The sequence below is a fragment of the Petromyzon marinus genome, chromosome 30, assembly GCF_048934315.1.
Source record: "Petromyzon marinus isolate PM22_M1 ecotype Great Lakes invasive population chromosome 30, UKy_Petmar_22M1.pri1.0, whole genome shotgun sequence".
Lineage (NCBI taxonomy): Eukaryota > Metazoa > Chordata > Hyperoartia > Petromyzontiformes > Petromyzontidae > Petromyzon > Petromyzon marinus.
This window is the reverse complement of record NC_133696.1, coordinates 566,390-584,950: the sequence shown is the minus strand read 5'-3', so window position 1 is coordinate 584,950 and position 18,561 is coordinate 566,390. Positions and strand designations below refer to the sequence as shown.

The window sequence follows — 18,561 nt, the reverse complement described above, 5'->3', positions numbered from 1 at the left end:
CGCTAACGGTGCACTGGTGCGTCGCTAACGGTGCACTGGTGCGTCGCCAACGGTGCACTGGTGCGTCGCCAACGGTGCACTGGTGCGTCACTAACGGTGCACTGGTGCGTCGCTAACGGTGCACTGGTGCGTCACTAACGGTACGACAGGCCACGTCCCCGTACGAGGGCAACCGCGAGGAGCGGCTGGCGCTGGGGAAGACGGAGCTGAACTGACCGCTGAGTCTGCCGGCCTCCATGGGTAGGAGGCGGCGCTCCCAAGCGCCGCTCGTTAGCGCGCACTGTCACCCCCTTAGCTCACCGCACTCACTCACTCACTCACATTACACTCATCGCTCGCCCACACCTCACCATTTTAGACTGTAACGCACACGACAGTACAACAGACTTCACTATAACCCTCACCACCACTCACTACAGACAACAGACTTCACTATAACCCACACCACCACTCACTACAGTACAACAGACTTCACTATAACCCACACCACCACACACTACAGACAACAGACCTCACTATAACCCTCACCACCACTCACTACAGACAACAGACTTCACTATAACCCACACCACCACACACTACAGTACAACATACTTCACTATAACCCTCACCACCATTCACTACAGACAACATACTTCACTATAACCCTCACCACCACTCACTACAGTACAACATACTTCAATATAACCCACACCACCACACACTACAGACAACAGACTTCACTATAACACACACCACCACACACTACAGTACAACAGACTTCACTATAACCCACACCACCATTCACTACAGACAACAGACTTCACTATAACCCACACCACCATTCACTACAGACAACAGACTTCACTGTAACCCACACCACCATTCACTACAGACAACAGACTTCACTATAACCCACACCACCACTCACTACAGTACAGCAGACCTCACTATAACCCACACCACCATTCACTACAGACAACAGACTTCACTGTAACCCACACCACCATTCACTACAGTACAACAGACTTCACTATAACCCACACCACCATTCACTACAGTACAACAGACCTCACTATAACCCACACCACCACTCACTACAGTACAACAGACCTCACTATAACCCTCACCACCACACACTACAGTACAACAGACCTCACTATAAACCACACCACCACTCACTACAGTACAACAGACCTCACTATAACCCACACCACCACTCACTACAGTACAACAGACCTCACTCTAACCCTCACCACCACACACTACAGTACAACAGACCTCACTATAACCCACACCACCACACACTACAGTACAACAGACCTCACTATAACCCACACCACCATTCACTACAGTACAACAGACCTCACTATAACCCAACCACCAGACACTAAGCTCAAACGGCTCATTCTGCATTTTAACTATCACCATGTCCCTGTGAACTATAGCCTCCACCACACGAGGGCATGGTTTAGTCTCCATTGTTGTAATTATCAACAGTTGGTTCGTGCAAAGACTCTTCGTAAACCGGCTCTCAACTCGTTTAAAAGGGGCCACTCACAACTGCTTCCTGGTGTAGCGGTGACCACACCGGACTTGAAATCCAGAGGTGGCCGGTTGCAACTCCTGTCACGGCAGCAGTGGAAGCAACGGTGCCGGTGTCGCTAAGCCACCCCCCGGCCTCTGTCCACCCAGCAGTATATCAGAGCGCACTACGGTCAGTGAATCGATAGGTTGGGTGTGGTGTCTTACCAGCTTGCAAGAGTAGGCCATACACCCTCTGGAGGGGCTCTCCAGTACTCCCACAAGCGGGTAGGCCCTTCCGTCGTCACCAGTAGCGCGAGCAAGGAATTTTAGTGCAGCACCTTTACCTGTTTTGTGACAATCCTATCCTCAAACCCCAGAATCATTAATGCATCCGCCTGCCCAGCATCCAGAGCCATCCCTAGGGTACGGTAAATCAGGGCGACCGCCCCTGGCCCCGTGCTTTGACATCACGGTGGAGTCCGATGCAATACTCCCGGTTTAGTTTGAAGGCGTGGCGGGGGGGGGGTGGTGATTCTCCCCACACCCCCCCCGTGGACGACCCTGCCAGCGTCCCATTGCCACCGCTCACGTGGCGTGCGTTTTCCGTGTGTGCAGTTGACGGTGGGAAGCGACCAACGCAGCGACACCACCCACGGAGCTGCAGGAAAGGGGGGGGGGGCCCTGCTGCTCTGCTTCTCCCGCAAGCCCGCGAGCGTGCGGCCGACGGCGCGTATTGAGTTTAGCATTCGTACAGATTTCACCGTAACGGTTTTTGAACTCCTGCGATAGTATTTTTATATGTCCGCTCATCGTGCACGTCCACAGCAGTGTCATAAGAGCCGAGTCGCATGAGCCAGGCAGAGACGGGGGCCGCAAGCTGTGGGTTCGGAAACTCCGTGTGTTTGTTGGGGCTCAACAGGTGATCCACATTTACCTTTGATTGTAAATTGCTTGTGTTTAAAAAAAAAAAGTTATCCTCATGGTTAAAATGGTTAAGATGAATGCCAGGAAGGTGATTCTTGACAAGGCAAGTACCGCAGATGCAGGGATTAGTCCACATGTTGTACCTGCGAGATAAGACACGGGTTACAACTTCCTGTGATCACCAATTCTGTAGTCGCTCGATCCAGTACCGACAAACTGGATCGGCCGTCCCTTTGACAAGTAATTTGCATTGAGTAGCAGATGACGGTAGATATGCTGAGTCACCACTTACTGGCTTGTGATGTCCGTGGGAGATGCGTGTATTTAATTTGTGAGCGCGCTTGTGTGTGCATCTGTGCGTGTGTGCGTGTGTGTGCGTGTGTGCATGCTATCGTATCGAGCCAACAATTGCAGCAATTCAAACCACAAAGCAAAAACTTTCAAGTGTATTTTTTATGGGGGGAAAATATTCACAATTCAATCATCTCTCTGTACTTTCTCTTCATGGTTTGTCATGTTCACAGTTTTCCTTTGGCTCGCACCGCCTTAATATCGCGCTCAGGCAAATCTGTGATGCGAATAATTATCAAAGTGTTGCCAAAGGTGCAAATGTTTTATTTAATTTATAAAGCATTTATCCGTTATTTTAAGTTAAGTTTTTGATGTTTAACCAGCACATCTTTTATAATTAATATATTGTTTGATTTCAGCCAAAGGTAAATGAATAAAGCAAATGTTAAAACTGACGCGGTGTGCTTACTGTATATCCTATAAAGCAGTGTGGCTTCGAGAAGTTCCAAACGTCGCCTCGAGAGAGACCGAGTAATGCTACGAGTTGGCCATGTTTATGTCCAAACCAGCCCAGTCTAACATTTGGACTCATTAACATCAAAGTCAACCCAAATCAAGAAAAAACCCATCAACTCGCCTAAATTTAGCTGAATTCACATGTGGTTGAACGCTGAATTTCTAGCAATTTTGTTGGGGATTTTTTATTTTATTTTAAGGCTCATCGGTAATATTATTGTTAGCAGGCTCTGAAAACACCCATCGTCATTTCTGTTAGGCATGAAATTGATGCCTAGTGGTCTGGCCTGAAAGTCGGTGCACAGCTCTGCTATGAGCAGTTGACCAAACGGACAGGGCCAGCATTCCACTCCACTGGGTGGGGGAGGGCCTTGCACCATCCTGGGCAAGCGTCCCCCCGAGGACAACGGCTCGCCTAAGGACGTGCGTGGGGCTGCCATCTGGGCCTTGCCACGCACCTTGCTTGGTAGGCTGCAAGTTTTCCACCCCCCAACATGAATCTGTGAGTTGTAGTACCCCAACGGTTCTGTTGGGGAAGGGCTCGGAGAGGCTGGGGCTCTCGCTGTGGGCCAACGCGGCCCTCGCCGTCGGTCGAGCTGTGCTCTCCTCTGCTACTGCGTGATGGCGTTGGTGTGTATATGGCTGTGGGTGCTGCCAGGCCATAAACAAATGTAAGTTTTGAGACTTGAACGACGTAAGATTTGCGTAGGCTTTGTCCACACCCACTGGGAGGGGGGAGGAATTGGACAGGGGCCTGAAACGTCTAAATGAAGAGAATCCCAGGGCTAAGTCTGGGATCCAATCCGCAAGGGAGACTGAGGGAGCTTCCCTCTCGCCTCGGATCTACAGATGAACTCATGGCCTGCTGCATAAGTGATGTTGGTTTAAGACGTGTCGGCTCATACAGTGGGGTGAAAGAAGGCCCGAGTTATCAGCCTGGCCTCTCGAATAACCCAACCCATCTTGGCAGAGGTGGCAACAATGTCGTACTTTACTGAACACATTTAATGGCCCCAAATTACTTTGGCTTGTATCTGGAGTGTTCTGCTCATCACGCACAGCCGTTGTCAGACTCCTGTAACCTGTCAAAACAGTCGTGCATCTTCACGTTTAAGTTGGCTGCGCCATATCATTTTGAGTGCTGATGTTATTTACTGTAATGTGAAGAAGCTACCTTGTGTATTGATTTTTAGTGCCAGCCGAAGTTTGTTTACTTGTTATTCATCGACGTTGCTTCTAAGTGCCTGTGATTTCGTAATAATTCGTGGTAACGTTCGTCAATGCAGGGGTTCTCAACAAAGGGTGTGCAGATCCCAAGAGCGGTCTGAGAAAGGGTTGAGGGATCTGTGGATGGCCATCTACACGTGCCGAGTTTGCTTGGTGCAGTTCCAAATTTCGTTGACAACGATAACCAACAACATCCAACAGCCGCCATCGCCACAAAGTAGCAGTGATGTCACCACGGCGATTGTACTCGGCTCCGTGCACTTTTAGTAAACGATATAACACTGCTAACACTTTTTCTTTGGTTCTTTTGGTAAAGTCACGTAGAATGAGAATAAAATAATAAAATAACACAATAAAATTCTCATTCTACGTGACTTTACCGAAAGAACCAAAGAAGATGAATCCTTGCAGTCACGAAAGCTTTAAATCGAAATTTACTGCTAACACTGTAACAAAACTTCCAAGCAGAATGAAATCCAGGAAGTCATCCAGACTTCTGATTGTTATTATGGCTTCCTGGATTTTCACAAAAATTATTGGTGTAGTTTGAAGTTAAATCTCTTTTCATATTGCTAAATTTGTTGGAATTATTCTTTAACTTTCCAGCGAGCTGAAAGAAAATTAGCGGATTAAACGCTTCCAACTTGTGAGTTTGATCTATTTCGCTATTGTCGGGTGGTGGAGGGTGGAACGACAAACGTAGCCAGATCATTATTGCATGGCCTAACCCAACAATTATAAATCAATTTTATGGTTTCCAGTTGAAATGCTGATTGGGGTTCAACTCGGCCTGTGATAAAATGAGTGCCACTGTGTGTGACATTTCACGGTGGATGTTCAATTGATATCCCGTGCCCCACTATAGCCTTGTGGACTTTCCACCACTGGCTTCGGGCCACTGATGCTGAACGCTGTGTCCACGCTTACCTGCGCAGGGAGACGCTGACTTGTGAGATGTGGGGAGCTGCCGTTTATAAAGGGGCACCTTGCACGATGGTGTTGAGGACCTCTGCACTCAAGACATTGCCACGCCTGCGCCCTGTAACACTGTCATACCGCTCACGCAAGTCTCAACGCGCGTTTTGTCGATCACAGTTGAGACTCGCTTCGTGCGGGACACCGTGGCCTTGGGAGTGTTTGCTGTGCACCGAGCGTTGTCTGTGTGGCCGTTAATGGGACGTCGACAGCGGTTTCCCTGTTTTTTCGTCGACGGAACGTGGAAGTTGCACCAACGGGAATGAGCACAGCTAGGAACTTCGTATGAGCAGGGAGACCCTGGTGGAACGCGTTGGGGTGTGTGTGTTACTTGGGATCTAACCTAGGGTTTTCTCTGTGCAGGACTTTTGTCTTTGGTTACCAAAACCAGTAGAGTAGCTGCAGTAAAAAAATATATAAACAAAAAAGGTAATGCGTGAATTCGCTGTTGGGATGACGGTGCCTCCGTACCCTGTCAGCTCATGGGAGTCGTTTGACCACCACCGTGCGGTCACTGTCAACTGAATACAACCGGTTGACCATACTTCACCACGGTGCGGTCAACTCAATAAAACCGAGTTGACCCAAGAATTCTTCAAAGTGTTTTATGTAGAACTACTTTTGCAAAACCCATAGCATGTCGATACAGGGGCACTACGATAATGCTATTCCATTTCATTTGTCGTTTTTTTTCTGTGCTATTTCTTTTTTTAGATTATTAGAAACCGCTTCTGTACCGATATTTTGAAAAAAAAGTAAAATTGCAGTTAAATTATAAGTTGGACAATTATTTTTTATTTAAAGCTTTCGTGACTGCAGGGATTCATATTCTTGGTTCTTTCGGTAAAGTCACGTAGAAGGGAAACAATAAAATAATAAAAATGTAAAACAATAAAATTCTCACGACGTTTCGACTGCAACACAAGCAATCATCATCAGGTGTGAAAACCACAGCAAGATGATGATTGCTTGTGTTGCAGTCGAAGCGTCGTGAGAATTGTATTGTTTTATATTTTTATTATTTTATTGTTTCCCTTCTACGTGGTGACTTTACCGAAAGAACCAAGAATATGGTCAATTCTTGTGGGAAATTATGCCAAAAACTGCCTTGCCGCCACAAGTTGCGCACATGCTATATATTTGTATTTAATTCAGTATAACTTGGGACACTTCACTCCTTAAGGCTCAATGGCTTTTCATTGAAATTATTTTCATTGATTTCTTCAAGCACCTTACTTTAATTTTGACAATTTAACATTCGGTTTATTGCACAAACATTAACTCTTAAAAAACATAGCGAGTCATATTACTGCTGCACTGCTGATTTTGGTAACTCTCTACGTAAGCCATGATAGAATATTTTTTTGTGCTGTATTTTCTTGTCTTTAATTCATCGTAAGTGTATACAAAAACAACCGTATGCTACATGTTTAGAAATTGTTGTGACCGTGTTCACTGGATTATACGACATGCACCTTTAAATTAAATGTAGTGTGTGAATCCTATAACCCAGGAGGTGGGTGCAAGACCACACTTGTGCAACTTTATTGACACCGGCACAAGTTTGGGGTGCACATTCATTTCCAGAGCACCATATAATACAGAGAAGATGGTGTATGTTGTGTAAGATCCTTATGAATGTCGTTTATCAAATGAGAAAGTCATTGACAGCAGCTCGGTAAGTATACGTTTCATGGGGCATATGGGTCAAACTTGTTCTTACATTTGTAACTCCACGTTATTTTATGTAGATTCATTACTTTTTGACTTTCAATAAAAAGTGGTTTTCTGAAAAAGTGAAAAAAAATGTTTACATGTAAAACAAAATACTTTCTTCTGCCAATTCTCTGGAGTGCGATTCCGTGGGGTGTGTGGCCCCTATCAGGTGAATGTCTTAGGGAACAACGATCAGCAGTGTCCACCCAGTCACCCACAATGCACCCCATCCAGGCTCATCTCAGAATCGAATGCGAGACGGGGCCCATATGAACGCGCACGGCGCAATAGGCGTGTCGGGCCGCAGAGGGCAGGGCAGCGAAAGTGGCGACCCGCTCCGAGCAGCACGGCGAGGTGTGGCCACAGCACGTGTCCCTGACGAGCCCACAAGGCATGGGGAGGGGGGGCCTCATCCAGCAGTGGATTGACAATGAGCTGTACACAGATATGGATATACAGTAACTGTATACAGGGCTGTGTACACGAGCGCAGTTGGTAGATCATGTGCAGCCATTAACTATCTACCTGGCGAGAAAAGATGTGGACAATGGGTGCCAGTCCACAGCAAGTAGGTTGCCGCGACCTGTGTATGTGCACACATATATCAGTTGTTTTCTCCTGGGTTTAATTCTCCCGCTCGTTCAACATGAGTGGCAGGTCGCATCTGAACTTGTCCGGGACCTACCATAGGTAAACTCGGCCTTAAATGAGTGTGGACATTAAGTACTGGTGGTGACGTAAACCCTTGGGGTGCTGACCGTGCTGACCGTGCTGGTCGTGCTGACCGTGCTGATGGTGCTGACCGTGCTGGTCGTGCTGGTGGTGCTGACCGTGCTGGTCGTGCTGACCGTGCTGGTGGTGCTGACCGTGCTGGTCGTGCTGACCGTGCTGGTCGTGCTGACCGTGCTGACCGTGCTGGTCGTGCTGACCGTGCTGGTCGTGCTGGTCGTGCTGACCGTGCTGGTGGTGCTGGTGGTGCTGACCGTGCTGGTGGTGCTGGCCGTGCTGACCGTGCTGGTCGTGTTGGCCTTCATAGGCGCTCAGTGACTGTGCTTTCCCCTACAACTTCGTGGACAAACAGCGGGTCGGTGTGTCCGTGTCCCCCAGCGTGTGCAGCGCTTCTCTCTAACACTTAACTCGAATTTGGGGAACATTGGTCACATTAATCCGACAACGTTACGACCAATGACAGCCATTAAGTATCATTCACAGACTCCACAGAGCTGCTGAATCAAAGAGACAGTACAAGTATTGTGTTTCCCCGTCCCGCGGTCTCGTGTTCTCGCTCTCCGATTATCTCTCTCCTGTCTCTCTGCCCCCCTCCCCCCGTCTCTGTCTCTCACTTTTCAAAGTGTTTCTGGGTTTCTGTGGCAGCCTCACATTGTGCTTTAAACTCATTTTCAAAATAAATAAATGGCAAGGTTCTAATAACGATTCACAATCACCAAGTTCGTATCCTGTCACCCTACCTTCATCACACTGGGTTCGTTAAAAAATATATAATTGGTTTTCCAGTGACTAGACATAAAAACCAGCCCATACTAATTCAATTTGGAAGCTATTTAATGTTTTGGTAGTTACCGGCACATGTCTGTGCAGCGTGTACATTCAACACGGGAGCGTGCGTTTCGCAATTGTTTTATGAGCTCACGCACTTTGTTCCCAGTTTATGAGACTTCTGGTCAAGTCAAATGTGAAGGTGCCAGTGGTAGAAATTCCACATTCCCATGGTGGGAACTACAACCGTGGGCACTGCAAAATTGAACCTGTAGGGGATGACAAGTCGAGTTATCTCTCAACCATATTAAACGGTGCAGCTGGTTATGTATTTCCACTTCTGTTTACTGCAATATTTTTACCTTAAAATTGTGCATCTATTTCCCATTTTTTTCCGAATTATTTGCGTTTTATCCCAGGTCTCCCTTGAAGCAGGGACTTTCTTTCTCAACGGGCTTGCACCTGATAAATTAAGGACATTGCGACCATATCACTTGAGTGCTGTCCCTGTGTATTAGCTCTATGGCCTTGAAGCTATGGTCATACTGGACTGTTTACAAATCTTGCTACATACATCTTGCCACCATCTTCAGTTTTCTCCGCTGCCATTCTTCTTGCTTCCCCGTCTCATCAATTCCTTCACCAAGCCGGACGACGTGAAATCCATCCCAGCAGATAAGGACACCCCTCACCCCCCCTCCCCCACCACATCAGCTCCATCGCATCGCATTAAAAATGTACCGTGTCACAACGGCGCGGATCATCTCGGGGAAGCGGCGCATACCCCCCCCCCCCCAGCGTTTGTGTCGCTACCTAATTAGTTTAATTAACCCGAATCCTCTGAGTCGTCTGACGCCTCGACGTGTCGCTCGTGCTCCCTGCGCCTCTCGACGGCCGGGGCTGGGGCTGTCGCTTTGAAGGCCCTCGCCGCCCGGAGCTGCCGGTGGCCTCGCCGTGAGCGTGGCCTGGCGGCCTGGCGGCAGCAGCAGCAGGACGAGCAGGAGGAGGAGGAGCAGCAGCAGGAGGAGCAGCAGGAGCAGCAGCAGGAGGAGCAGCAGGAGGAGCAGGAGGAGCAGCAGCAGGAGCAGCAGGAGGGCCTCGACTCGCGTGCCGGCTACAGCGCCGCCGCCTTCTCTTGAATCGTTTTCTTTCCAGTGAAGTTTGTTAGTGCAACTCGGTGTTATTATTCTTTGACCTCCGCCGAAAGAAATGTACAGAAGCAGCTGAACCAGCGTGGACTTTGTCATCTTGTACATGCGTATGTGGACTACGTCTTAATGCTGCTTGCCGAAGATGACCTTTCTAGCGAGTCTTGAAGAGTTTACTGGAGGCTGGCGCGTCGCTTCACGAGCTTCCCCGCTGTCCGTGCGCGGTCGCCGTCGGCTACGGCCGCCTGGAAGCGAGCCGAGTCCCGCGGGCTGATCCCACGGCGCAGTGGGGAGAGGCGTCGATGCTTGGGTGCCCACGCCGGCACCCCTCGAAGGGAGAATCGCGGTCTGGCGCCCTTAGCGATGGGCGCCTACCACGGCAAGAAGGGCCAGGAGCGTAAGGGGAGAGAGGCGTCTGGGAGGAGAGGCGCCTTCACTGCCGACCTCCTCACCCTGCAGATCTCCGCGTTCCACAACGGTGGAGCCGCGGGGCCTCGGCTGACCCCGAGGAGACTTTTCCGGAAGGAAATCTCCAAAATGCCAATCATCGCTGAGGAAGATGAGAACAAGGTAACTTCATGGAAACAAATACAATTGACATAAATTTGATTTCAAATATGCCAGATTGTAGTCCAGCGTCGTTAGTTTTGCTTGTAATAGCGGCATGCAGGTAGACGTTCAGCAGTGTCAGCTGAGAGCCACCTGCCACTATGGAGCATAATCCAGCATTGATGTCACAGGCCAGACATGCTTTGTAAGGGATGTCTTACCACACACACTGCTAGGACTGTGTACCTAAGCCGAGTATGTCTTTGATTGTTGTTCACTCTTCATATCTGCCAACATTTTCCTGAACTCTGCTCATCTCACTCAAACGCAGCACGGGAGTGAATTTGCTTAGAGGCTGTGCAGGTGAGTGAGTGCTTCCATATCATCTAAATTCACACGTCAATGGTTTAAGACTCGGGATTCGTAGAATAAAAATCAAATATAAGTTGACGGTGTTTTGTGCAGTAGTCGGTCACTGGCCTCACATTACCGAACTGTGTCCAATCACCAAATGAGACACGAAGACCTGCCCGCATTTTCCTGAACACGTCTCGTCGGCAGCTGGGACCTTTGAGTCGGCTGCTGATGGTTCAGTTGGTGATGATGGTGCGGTTGGTGATGATGGTTCAGTTGGTGATGATGGTTCAGTTGGTGATGATGGTTCAGTTGGTGATGATGGTGCAGTTTGTGATGATGGTGCAGTTGGTGATGATGGTTCAGTTGGTGATGATGGTGCAGTTGGTGATGATGGTTCAGTTGGTGATGATGGTTCAGTAGGTGATGATGGTGCAGTTGGTGATGATGGTGCAGTTTGTGATGATGGTTCAGTTGGTGATGATGGTTCAGTTGGTGATGATGGTGCAGTTTGTGATGATGGTTCAGTTGGTGATGATGGTGCAGTTTGTGATGATGGTTCAGTTGGTGATGATGGTGCAGTTGGTGATGATGGTTCGGTTGGTGATGATGGTGCAGTTGGTGATGATGGTGCAGTTTGTGATGATGGTGCAGTTGGTGATGATGGTTCAGTTGGTGATGATGGTGCAGTTGGTGATGATGGTGCAGTTGGTGATGATGGTGCAGTTTGTGATGATGGTGCGGTTGGTGATGATGATTCAGTTGGTGATGATGGTGCGGTTGGTGATGATGGTTCAGTTGGTGATGATGGTGCAGTTTGTGATGATGGTGCAGTTGGTGATTATGGTGCAGTTGGTGATGATGGTTCAGTTGGTGATGATGGTGCAGTTGGTGATGATGGTGCAGTTTGTGATGATGGTGCAGTTGGTGATGATGGTTCAGTTGGTGATGATGGTGCAGTTTGTGATGATGGTGCAGTTGGTGATGATGGTTCAGTTGGTGATGATGGTGCAGTTGGTGATGATGGTTCAGTTGGTGATGATGGTTCAGTAGGTGATGATGGTGCAGTTGGTGATGATGGTGCAGTTTGTGATGATGGTTCAGTTGGTGATGATGGTTCAGTTGGTGATGATGGTGCAGTTTGTGATGATGGTTCAGTTGGTGATGATGGTGCAGTTTGTGATGATGGTTCAGTTGGTGATGATGGTGCAGTTGGTGATGATGGTTCGGTTGGTGATGATGGTGCAGTTGGTGATGATGGTGCAGTTTGTGATGATGGTGCAGTTGGTGATGATGGTTCAGTTGGTGATGATGGTGCAGTTGGTGATGATGGTGCAGTTGGTGATGATGGTGCAGTTTGTGATGATGGTGCGGTTGGTGATGATGATTCAGTTGGTGATGATGGTGCGGTTGGTGATGATGGTTCAGTTGGTGATGATGGTGCAGTTTGTGATGATGGTGCAGTTGGTGATGATGGTGCAGTTGGTGATGATGGTTCAGTTGGTGATGATGGTGCAGTTGGTGATGATGGTGCAGTTTGTGATGATGGTGCAGTTGGTGATGATGGTTCAGTTGGTGATGATGGTTCAGTTGGTGATGATGGTTCAGTTGGTGATGATGGTGCAGTTTGTGATGATGGTTCAGTTGGTGATGATGGTGCAGTTGGTGATGATGGTGCAGTTGGTGATGATGGTTCGGTTGGTGATGATGGTGCAGTTGGTGATGATGGTGCAGTTTGTGATGATGGTGCAGTTGGTGATGATGGTTCAGTTGGTGATGATGGTTCAGTTGGTGATAATGGTGGAGTTGGTGATGATGGTGCAGTTGGTGATGATGGTGCAGTTGGTGATGATGGTGCAGTTGGTGATGATGGTGCAGTTGGTGATGATGGTTCAGTTGGTGATGATGGTGCAGTTGGTGATGATTGTGCAGTTGGTGATGATGGTGCAGTTGGTGATGATGGTGCAGTTGGTGATGATGGTGCAGTTGGTGATGATGGTTCAGTTGGTGATGATGGTTCAGTTGGTGATGATGGTGCAGTTGGTGATGATGGTTCAGTTGGTGATGATGGTGCAGTTGGTGATGATGGTTCAGTTGGTGATGATGGTGCAGTTGGTGATGATGGTGCAGTTGGTGATGATGGTGCAGTTGGTGATGATGGTGCAGTTGGTGATGATGGTTCAGTTGGTGGTGATGGTGCAGTTGGTGATGATGGTTCAATGCAGAGGACATCAGCCCCTTGGTCCAGCCGACAACATTCACACTACGTTCGAGGGGATTTCCCACACACCGTGTCGCTCTTGACACCGACTCTGAGCCTCAGGAATTAACAGATGCCTAAGAATTCGACAGATGGCTTAGTCTGGCCTAGCCTCAGGAATTAGTATTATTCAAAGGTGCCTTTGTATGGTTTCGAACCTTAAGCATGAACACCCAAGCCTAAGAATCCTACAGGTGTCTTCGTCTGATTCGATGTTCTGTTGCGTAGCTTGATGTATGCGATAATTATGCAAATTGTAAGTATACAAAAACCGGTTACAAACTGGTTACCGGTTTGCCGCACTTCGACAAATGTCGAGCAACGATCTCCAGTGGTGTAAATGTCTCGCTCGCTGAACTTGCAAATGACCCAGGGGTGGGAGATTCGATGACCCCGCACGGCATTTGAAACAATTCTGTTTCAATCTTGATTCTGTTACATTTCTTAAATCGGTGCTGTCATTTTACTCCTCAAAAACCAAATGGAAACGGTGAACGGTTCCCGAGCGTCGGAACCTGTAAACGATTCTAGAAACGGTTACCGGTTATCACTGATCAACTCCCTCCCGGCCTCCCGCGGTGACTCTCCGTCTGGCACGAGGTTGTCGCCTCGTCGTGTGAGGGTAGCCGGGCGGGTTGTTCATGGCCGTGTGTGTCCACGAGATGGCAGCAGAACTACACAACCAACATCAGTCTCACAAAGCTACGATCGTTGCGATCACAACGTTGTGCTGTTGTCTTTATTTTATTTTTATTATCGAAAGAACCAGAATAAGTCTACCTTATAGACTGCCATAGCGCTCACTCAGTTTAATAACCATTGCTACAGTCTACATTATAGACTTCCAGTACACTCACCATACTTAATAACCAGGCTACAGTTTACATTATAGACTGCCAGTACACTAACTCCGATTAAGAACCAAGCTACAGTCAACATTAGTGTTTTTTAATATATTTTATTCACTTTATTATTTGTATTATTTTTCTATCTACGTGACTTTACTGAAAGCATCAAGAATAGGGTGAGGGGCCTTCCACGTCCCGGGGAATGACTGTGTGTGATGAGCTGTCACTGACTGAGTGGGGTCACGGATCCCTGGGTCTGATCACCATTAAAACAAAAGTTGGTCGCATTCTTTGTCGATTCATTATAAAGCTTCCAAATACATTAATTCAACAAACACACGCTTTGTAAGTTCAAATGTTGCAACGCATGCTTGTTATAACAGTTGCTGTACAGAAATAGCGTGCACAGCTTAAATTAATGCATAAAAAAACAGCATTACAAATATGAATATTGCAAAGCGTTACTGTGCTCAACTAAGCATGGGGCAGTGCCCATCTTCGTTGCTGGCCCTGAGATACAACAGAGGGAATGCCGCATTCTTATGGCGGAGTCTGTTCTTCTTCCTTATTAACCTTATGGCGGAACCCCGGGGTCCCATAAGCCCCCGGCTCTCGCATAAACTGCGTTGCGACGTCGTTTTATGTCTGTCGAAGGCGAACGACACGGCAGTCTATCCCTCTCGACGAGCTCTACACGATACGCTAATCAAAGTTTAAAAGTTTTGTTTCTTCTGCGCATTCGTTCTCGCTGCTGCTGCACATGGACACGGCACGACTAAAGAACGATCTGCGCCAGGCGTGTCGCGGCGTTGATGTGCGCGGTGGGACGGAGTCGCCAAATAAATAAACTAATTACGATTTTGACTTCCGTTTATTCGGGACCCCGGGGCTGCGCCATAAGGTTCAATTATGGCGTGGGGTGAATAATTGCTCTGCTCCACGTTCATCTTTGATACTGGATGCAGACAGCACCTGCGCCGGAATGAGATTCGTGACTGCCTGCCTATAGGCTGGGAGTTCCCAGGCTGGCTGTGGATTCCCTGTATATATACACGTGTGTGTGTGTGTGATGACGAGCCATGCCGTGTGGTCATACTTGAGGGTCCATGCGTGTATGCGTCTCTACAGATTTGGCACGAATAAACAACAGCAAAATCCATACACAGCCCCATTCAAACATGCAGGAGTGCAGGATAAAATTACTCTTGCGTTACCTTTTAAAAGGCCTGTTCTCATTCCAGTCTTCTGAAAGTCACGGTGGACCAGCTGCCTTAGCCCTCCGAATGTCTATTCGCACAATGAGAAGACAGACGTGTTCACATTTTAGTCAGACAATCTGCATGATAAATCCTGGAATGCATTCAAAAATGTTCAAACGTTGATGACTCATTGCACCCACAGCAGTGAATGGTTGTGTCTGACATCAAGGATGACATACCCTCGCCCACCAACACTGCCTCTGTACACGTCATTTTTTTCGAAGCCATTCAGCTCATGTTGAGATCTGACTTTCCCCCTTATGAAGGAAAACAAACACAATTGTTGTTTTTAATTTTTAAATAATATTTCTGTTGATATATAGACGACTTGGTTTTTTTTCCTCTCTGTGTTGTTGTTATCGCATCCTCTGTCTAATTGTCTCAATTGGCTGCTTCTTGAAAGCAATAATGTGCATGGCGCACATGTTTGTGAGTAGGTCAAGAGACGTGTTAGCTCAACATAAACCACTTTATAGAGCAGGCGTAGGCATTAGCGTCAGCAGACGGCTGTTTAAGGCAGCAGTAATATCAGAGTCAGAGCCAGACCGAGCAACGAGAACAAACACAACAACTTACTGCTGTTCTGAGAATCCACGTGTGTTTGGAAGATGATGATTAATTTGTGTATCGCATCGTTCCTCCAAAATTTCATCTCGCAACGCTCTGCGAGAGCGAAGTAATGAAGATAACTCAATATTGCGTTTCGCAAGCCACAGCGCACCCAAACTAAGGTTAATTAAATTAATGGCCGTACTTGAATGATACTTTAATAGTGTAAGGGATTTAATAAGTCAGGCATGGCATGAACACATCGACTTGGAAGTCAGGAAGAGAGACGAGAGCGTTGTTTGAGACGGAACCAGGAGGCGGCGTTCCCAACGGGCAGGGCGACTGAGACGGGGGCATTGCTGTCGCACCCACAGCTGGGTGGCCAAGGTGGTGGGACACCTCTAGTCAGGTGGTGGGACACCTCTAGCCAGGTGGTGGGACACCTCTAGCCAGGTGGTGGGACACCTCTAGCCAGTTGGAGACCTCTAGTCAGGTGGTGGGACACCTCTAGCCAGGTGGTGAGACACCTAGCCAGGTGGTGGGACACCTCTAGCCAGGTGGTTGGACACCTCTAGCCAGGTGGTGGGACACTTCTAGCCAGGTGGTGGAACACCTCTAGCCAGGTGGTGGGACACCTCTAGCCACGTGGTGGGACACCTCTAGCCAGGTGGTGGGACACCTCTAGCCAGGTGGTGGGACACTTCTAGCCAGGTGGTGGGACACTTCTAGCCACGTGGTGGGACACTTCTAGCCAGGTGGTGGGACACCTCTAGCCAGGTGGTGGGACACCTCTAGCCAGGTGGTGGGACACCTCTAGCCAGGTGGTGGGACATCTCTAGTCAGGTGGTGGGACACCTCCAGCCAGGTGGTGGGACACCTCTAGCCAGGTGGTGGGACACTTCTAGCCAGGTGGTGGGACACCTCTAGCCAGGTGGTGGGACACTTCTAGCCAGGTGGTGGGACACTTCTAGCCAGGTGGTGGGACACCTCTAGCCAGGTGGTGGGACACCTCTAGCCAGGTGGTGGGACACCTCTAGCCAGGTGGTGGGACACCTCTAGCCAGGTGGTGGGACACTTCTAGCCAGTTGGAGACCTCTAGTCAGGTGGTGGGACACTTCTAGCCAGGTGGTGGGACACTTCTAGCCAGGTGGTGGGACACCTCTAGCCAGGTGGTGGGACACTTCTAGCCAGGTGGTGGGACACCTCTAGCCACGTGGTGGGACACCTCTAGCCACGTGGTGGGACACCTCTAACCACGTGGTGGGACACCTCTAGCCAGTTGGGAGACCTCTAGTCAGGTGGTGGGACACCTCTAGTCAGGTGGTGGGACATCGTGAAAGGAACAGGCCTTGCAGGTCAGGGTGTCGACTGTCCACAACAGTTGTGAGATCGGGCAGAAGGAAGGAAGTGACGGCCAGTGTATTGGTGGCATCGACAACGTTGATCGTGATGCCCTCTTCCGAAACCACGCTTCCCTGGGTCGCATTGCTTTAATATTGCGCCGTGTCACCTTCCGAGATGTTAAATGGCTGCGTTAAACTTTGATGGCCGCGACAAAAGGCGGCTATCCATCATGGGCCTGCACACACGGATGCCAGAGCAATGGAAGGCAAAACAAGAACCCTGCCTCTATTAATGACTGCATTATTGAACGGGACCGAGTGGACATCTGATGCCGGTGTGAAATTTAGCTGCCCGCAGCGTCCGTTATGAGTGCTGCTGCTGCCCTGCCCCCCACCGTGACACAGAGGCGTACACAGGCTGCGCAATTAGCAATCATCGCACATGCGCGAAGTCTGTGTCTCAATGTGTTCACCCTAAATGTGTGTGCTTGTTTTCCCATAGTGCTTGTACGTGGTTCTTGCTCGGAGCGCTCGCGCCCTCGGCCTGTACAGCACCGCAGGCGATGAGGTGGCACCGTATTTGTCTTTGCGAGTGCAATCTGTGTCCCTGCCAAGACGCGAATGCTGAACAAACAGACAGACACTTAACTGCAGGGCTACCAATCCACACCACACAAACAGTCAAATCGATACATGCCTCTATTTAAAGCACGCGACAGTCCGAATACTTAACCCAGCAGGTGTCTCTTGCACGGGAGATCGAGCCAAGTTAATAAAACAGCTCAACATTAACATATCAATAGGCGCATGATTTTGAGAACTAACTTCAACGGAAAATAACTTCATCGAATAAAAAAATATGCACGTTCCACCGAGGATGCTGACACGTGCCATTTAAAATGCTGTCGTTATAATATCAGCAATGATTTAGTTTCGGAAGAGTAAACTGGTACTTTGAAGTAACAGTCGTATTGTGTGCGCCTGTAGGTGCACACAATACGACACGGCGAATCGCGGCGACTGGCCCGGGCCCCGCGCTTTGGGGGAACCCACGCTTCGACGTCACGGTGTCAGATGTAATACTCCCGGTTTAGTTTGAAGGCGTCGGGGGCCCACATTTGTGTTTGCCCCGGGTCCCGCATCCCTCCTATGGATGGGCCTAGGCACAGCTATCATCTGCATTGGTGGCTGAACCCAGCGGTGTAAATTCCACTCTTGTACGGCAGCGGCGAATCTCTCAAAAGGATGACAACTATTAACGGGGTGAGTCGATCCCATCTCCAAGTTGAATGCGCAGCCTTCCTCACTGCGAGCCCAAGTGTCCTGACCCCGCAGCCGCCGCCGCCGTCAGTCTGGGAACTAAGAAACTCGAACTCGACAAAACGAGATATTCCACCAAGTGTGAGATTGCGCGCTTCCAGCACCGTGGTTCCAAAACATTTTGGCTGCCGCTTGCCCTCGAGTTGGCGGCACGGGGGGAGCGAACAAAGAGGCCAGCGGTCTCCAGCTTTGTTTACATTGAGTGGCCTTGCCGAGCTAAAGATTTAAGTTTGTCTCACCGATGCAATAAAAGTCATAAATGGTGCTGAAACATGGATA

General features: G+C 48.9%; 2 protein-coding genes across 3 annotated transcripts in view; both read left to right on the top strand.

The window, feature by feature from the left end:
• Positions 1 to 18,561, top strand: part of LOC116947418 (endosome/lysosome-associated apoptosis and autophagy regulator family member 2-like) — a 303,120-nt gene that overhangs the window by 60,635 nt on the left and 223,924 nt on the right. Inside the window, exons 22-23 of one of the 2 annotated variants that reach the window (XM_032963112.2) lie at positions 150 to 240; positions 2,122 to 6,287. In XM_032963112.2, coding sequence (XP_032819003.1) covers positions 150 to 215 — 66 coding nt within the window. In that variant the 3' untranslated portion in view covers positions 216 to 240; positions 2,122 to 6,287. Of the gene's footprint in view, positions 1 to 149; positions 241 to 2,121; positions 6,288 to 18,561 lie in introns of those variants that run through there. The other variant, XM_076070593.1, reaches the window with a different exon arrangement.
• The window catches only part of LOC116947417 (uncharacterized), a 52,127-nt gene continuing 42,999 nt past the window's right edge, over positions 9,434 to 18,561 (top strand). Inside the window, exon 1 of the mRNA XM_076070595.1 lies at positions 9,434 to 10,370. Coding sequence (XP_075926710.1) covers positions 10,164 to 10,370 — 207 coding nt within the window. The 5' untranslated portion in view covers positions 9,434 to 10,163. The remainder of the gene's footprint in view (positions 10,371 to 18,561) is intronic.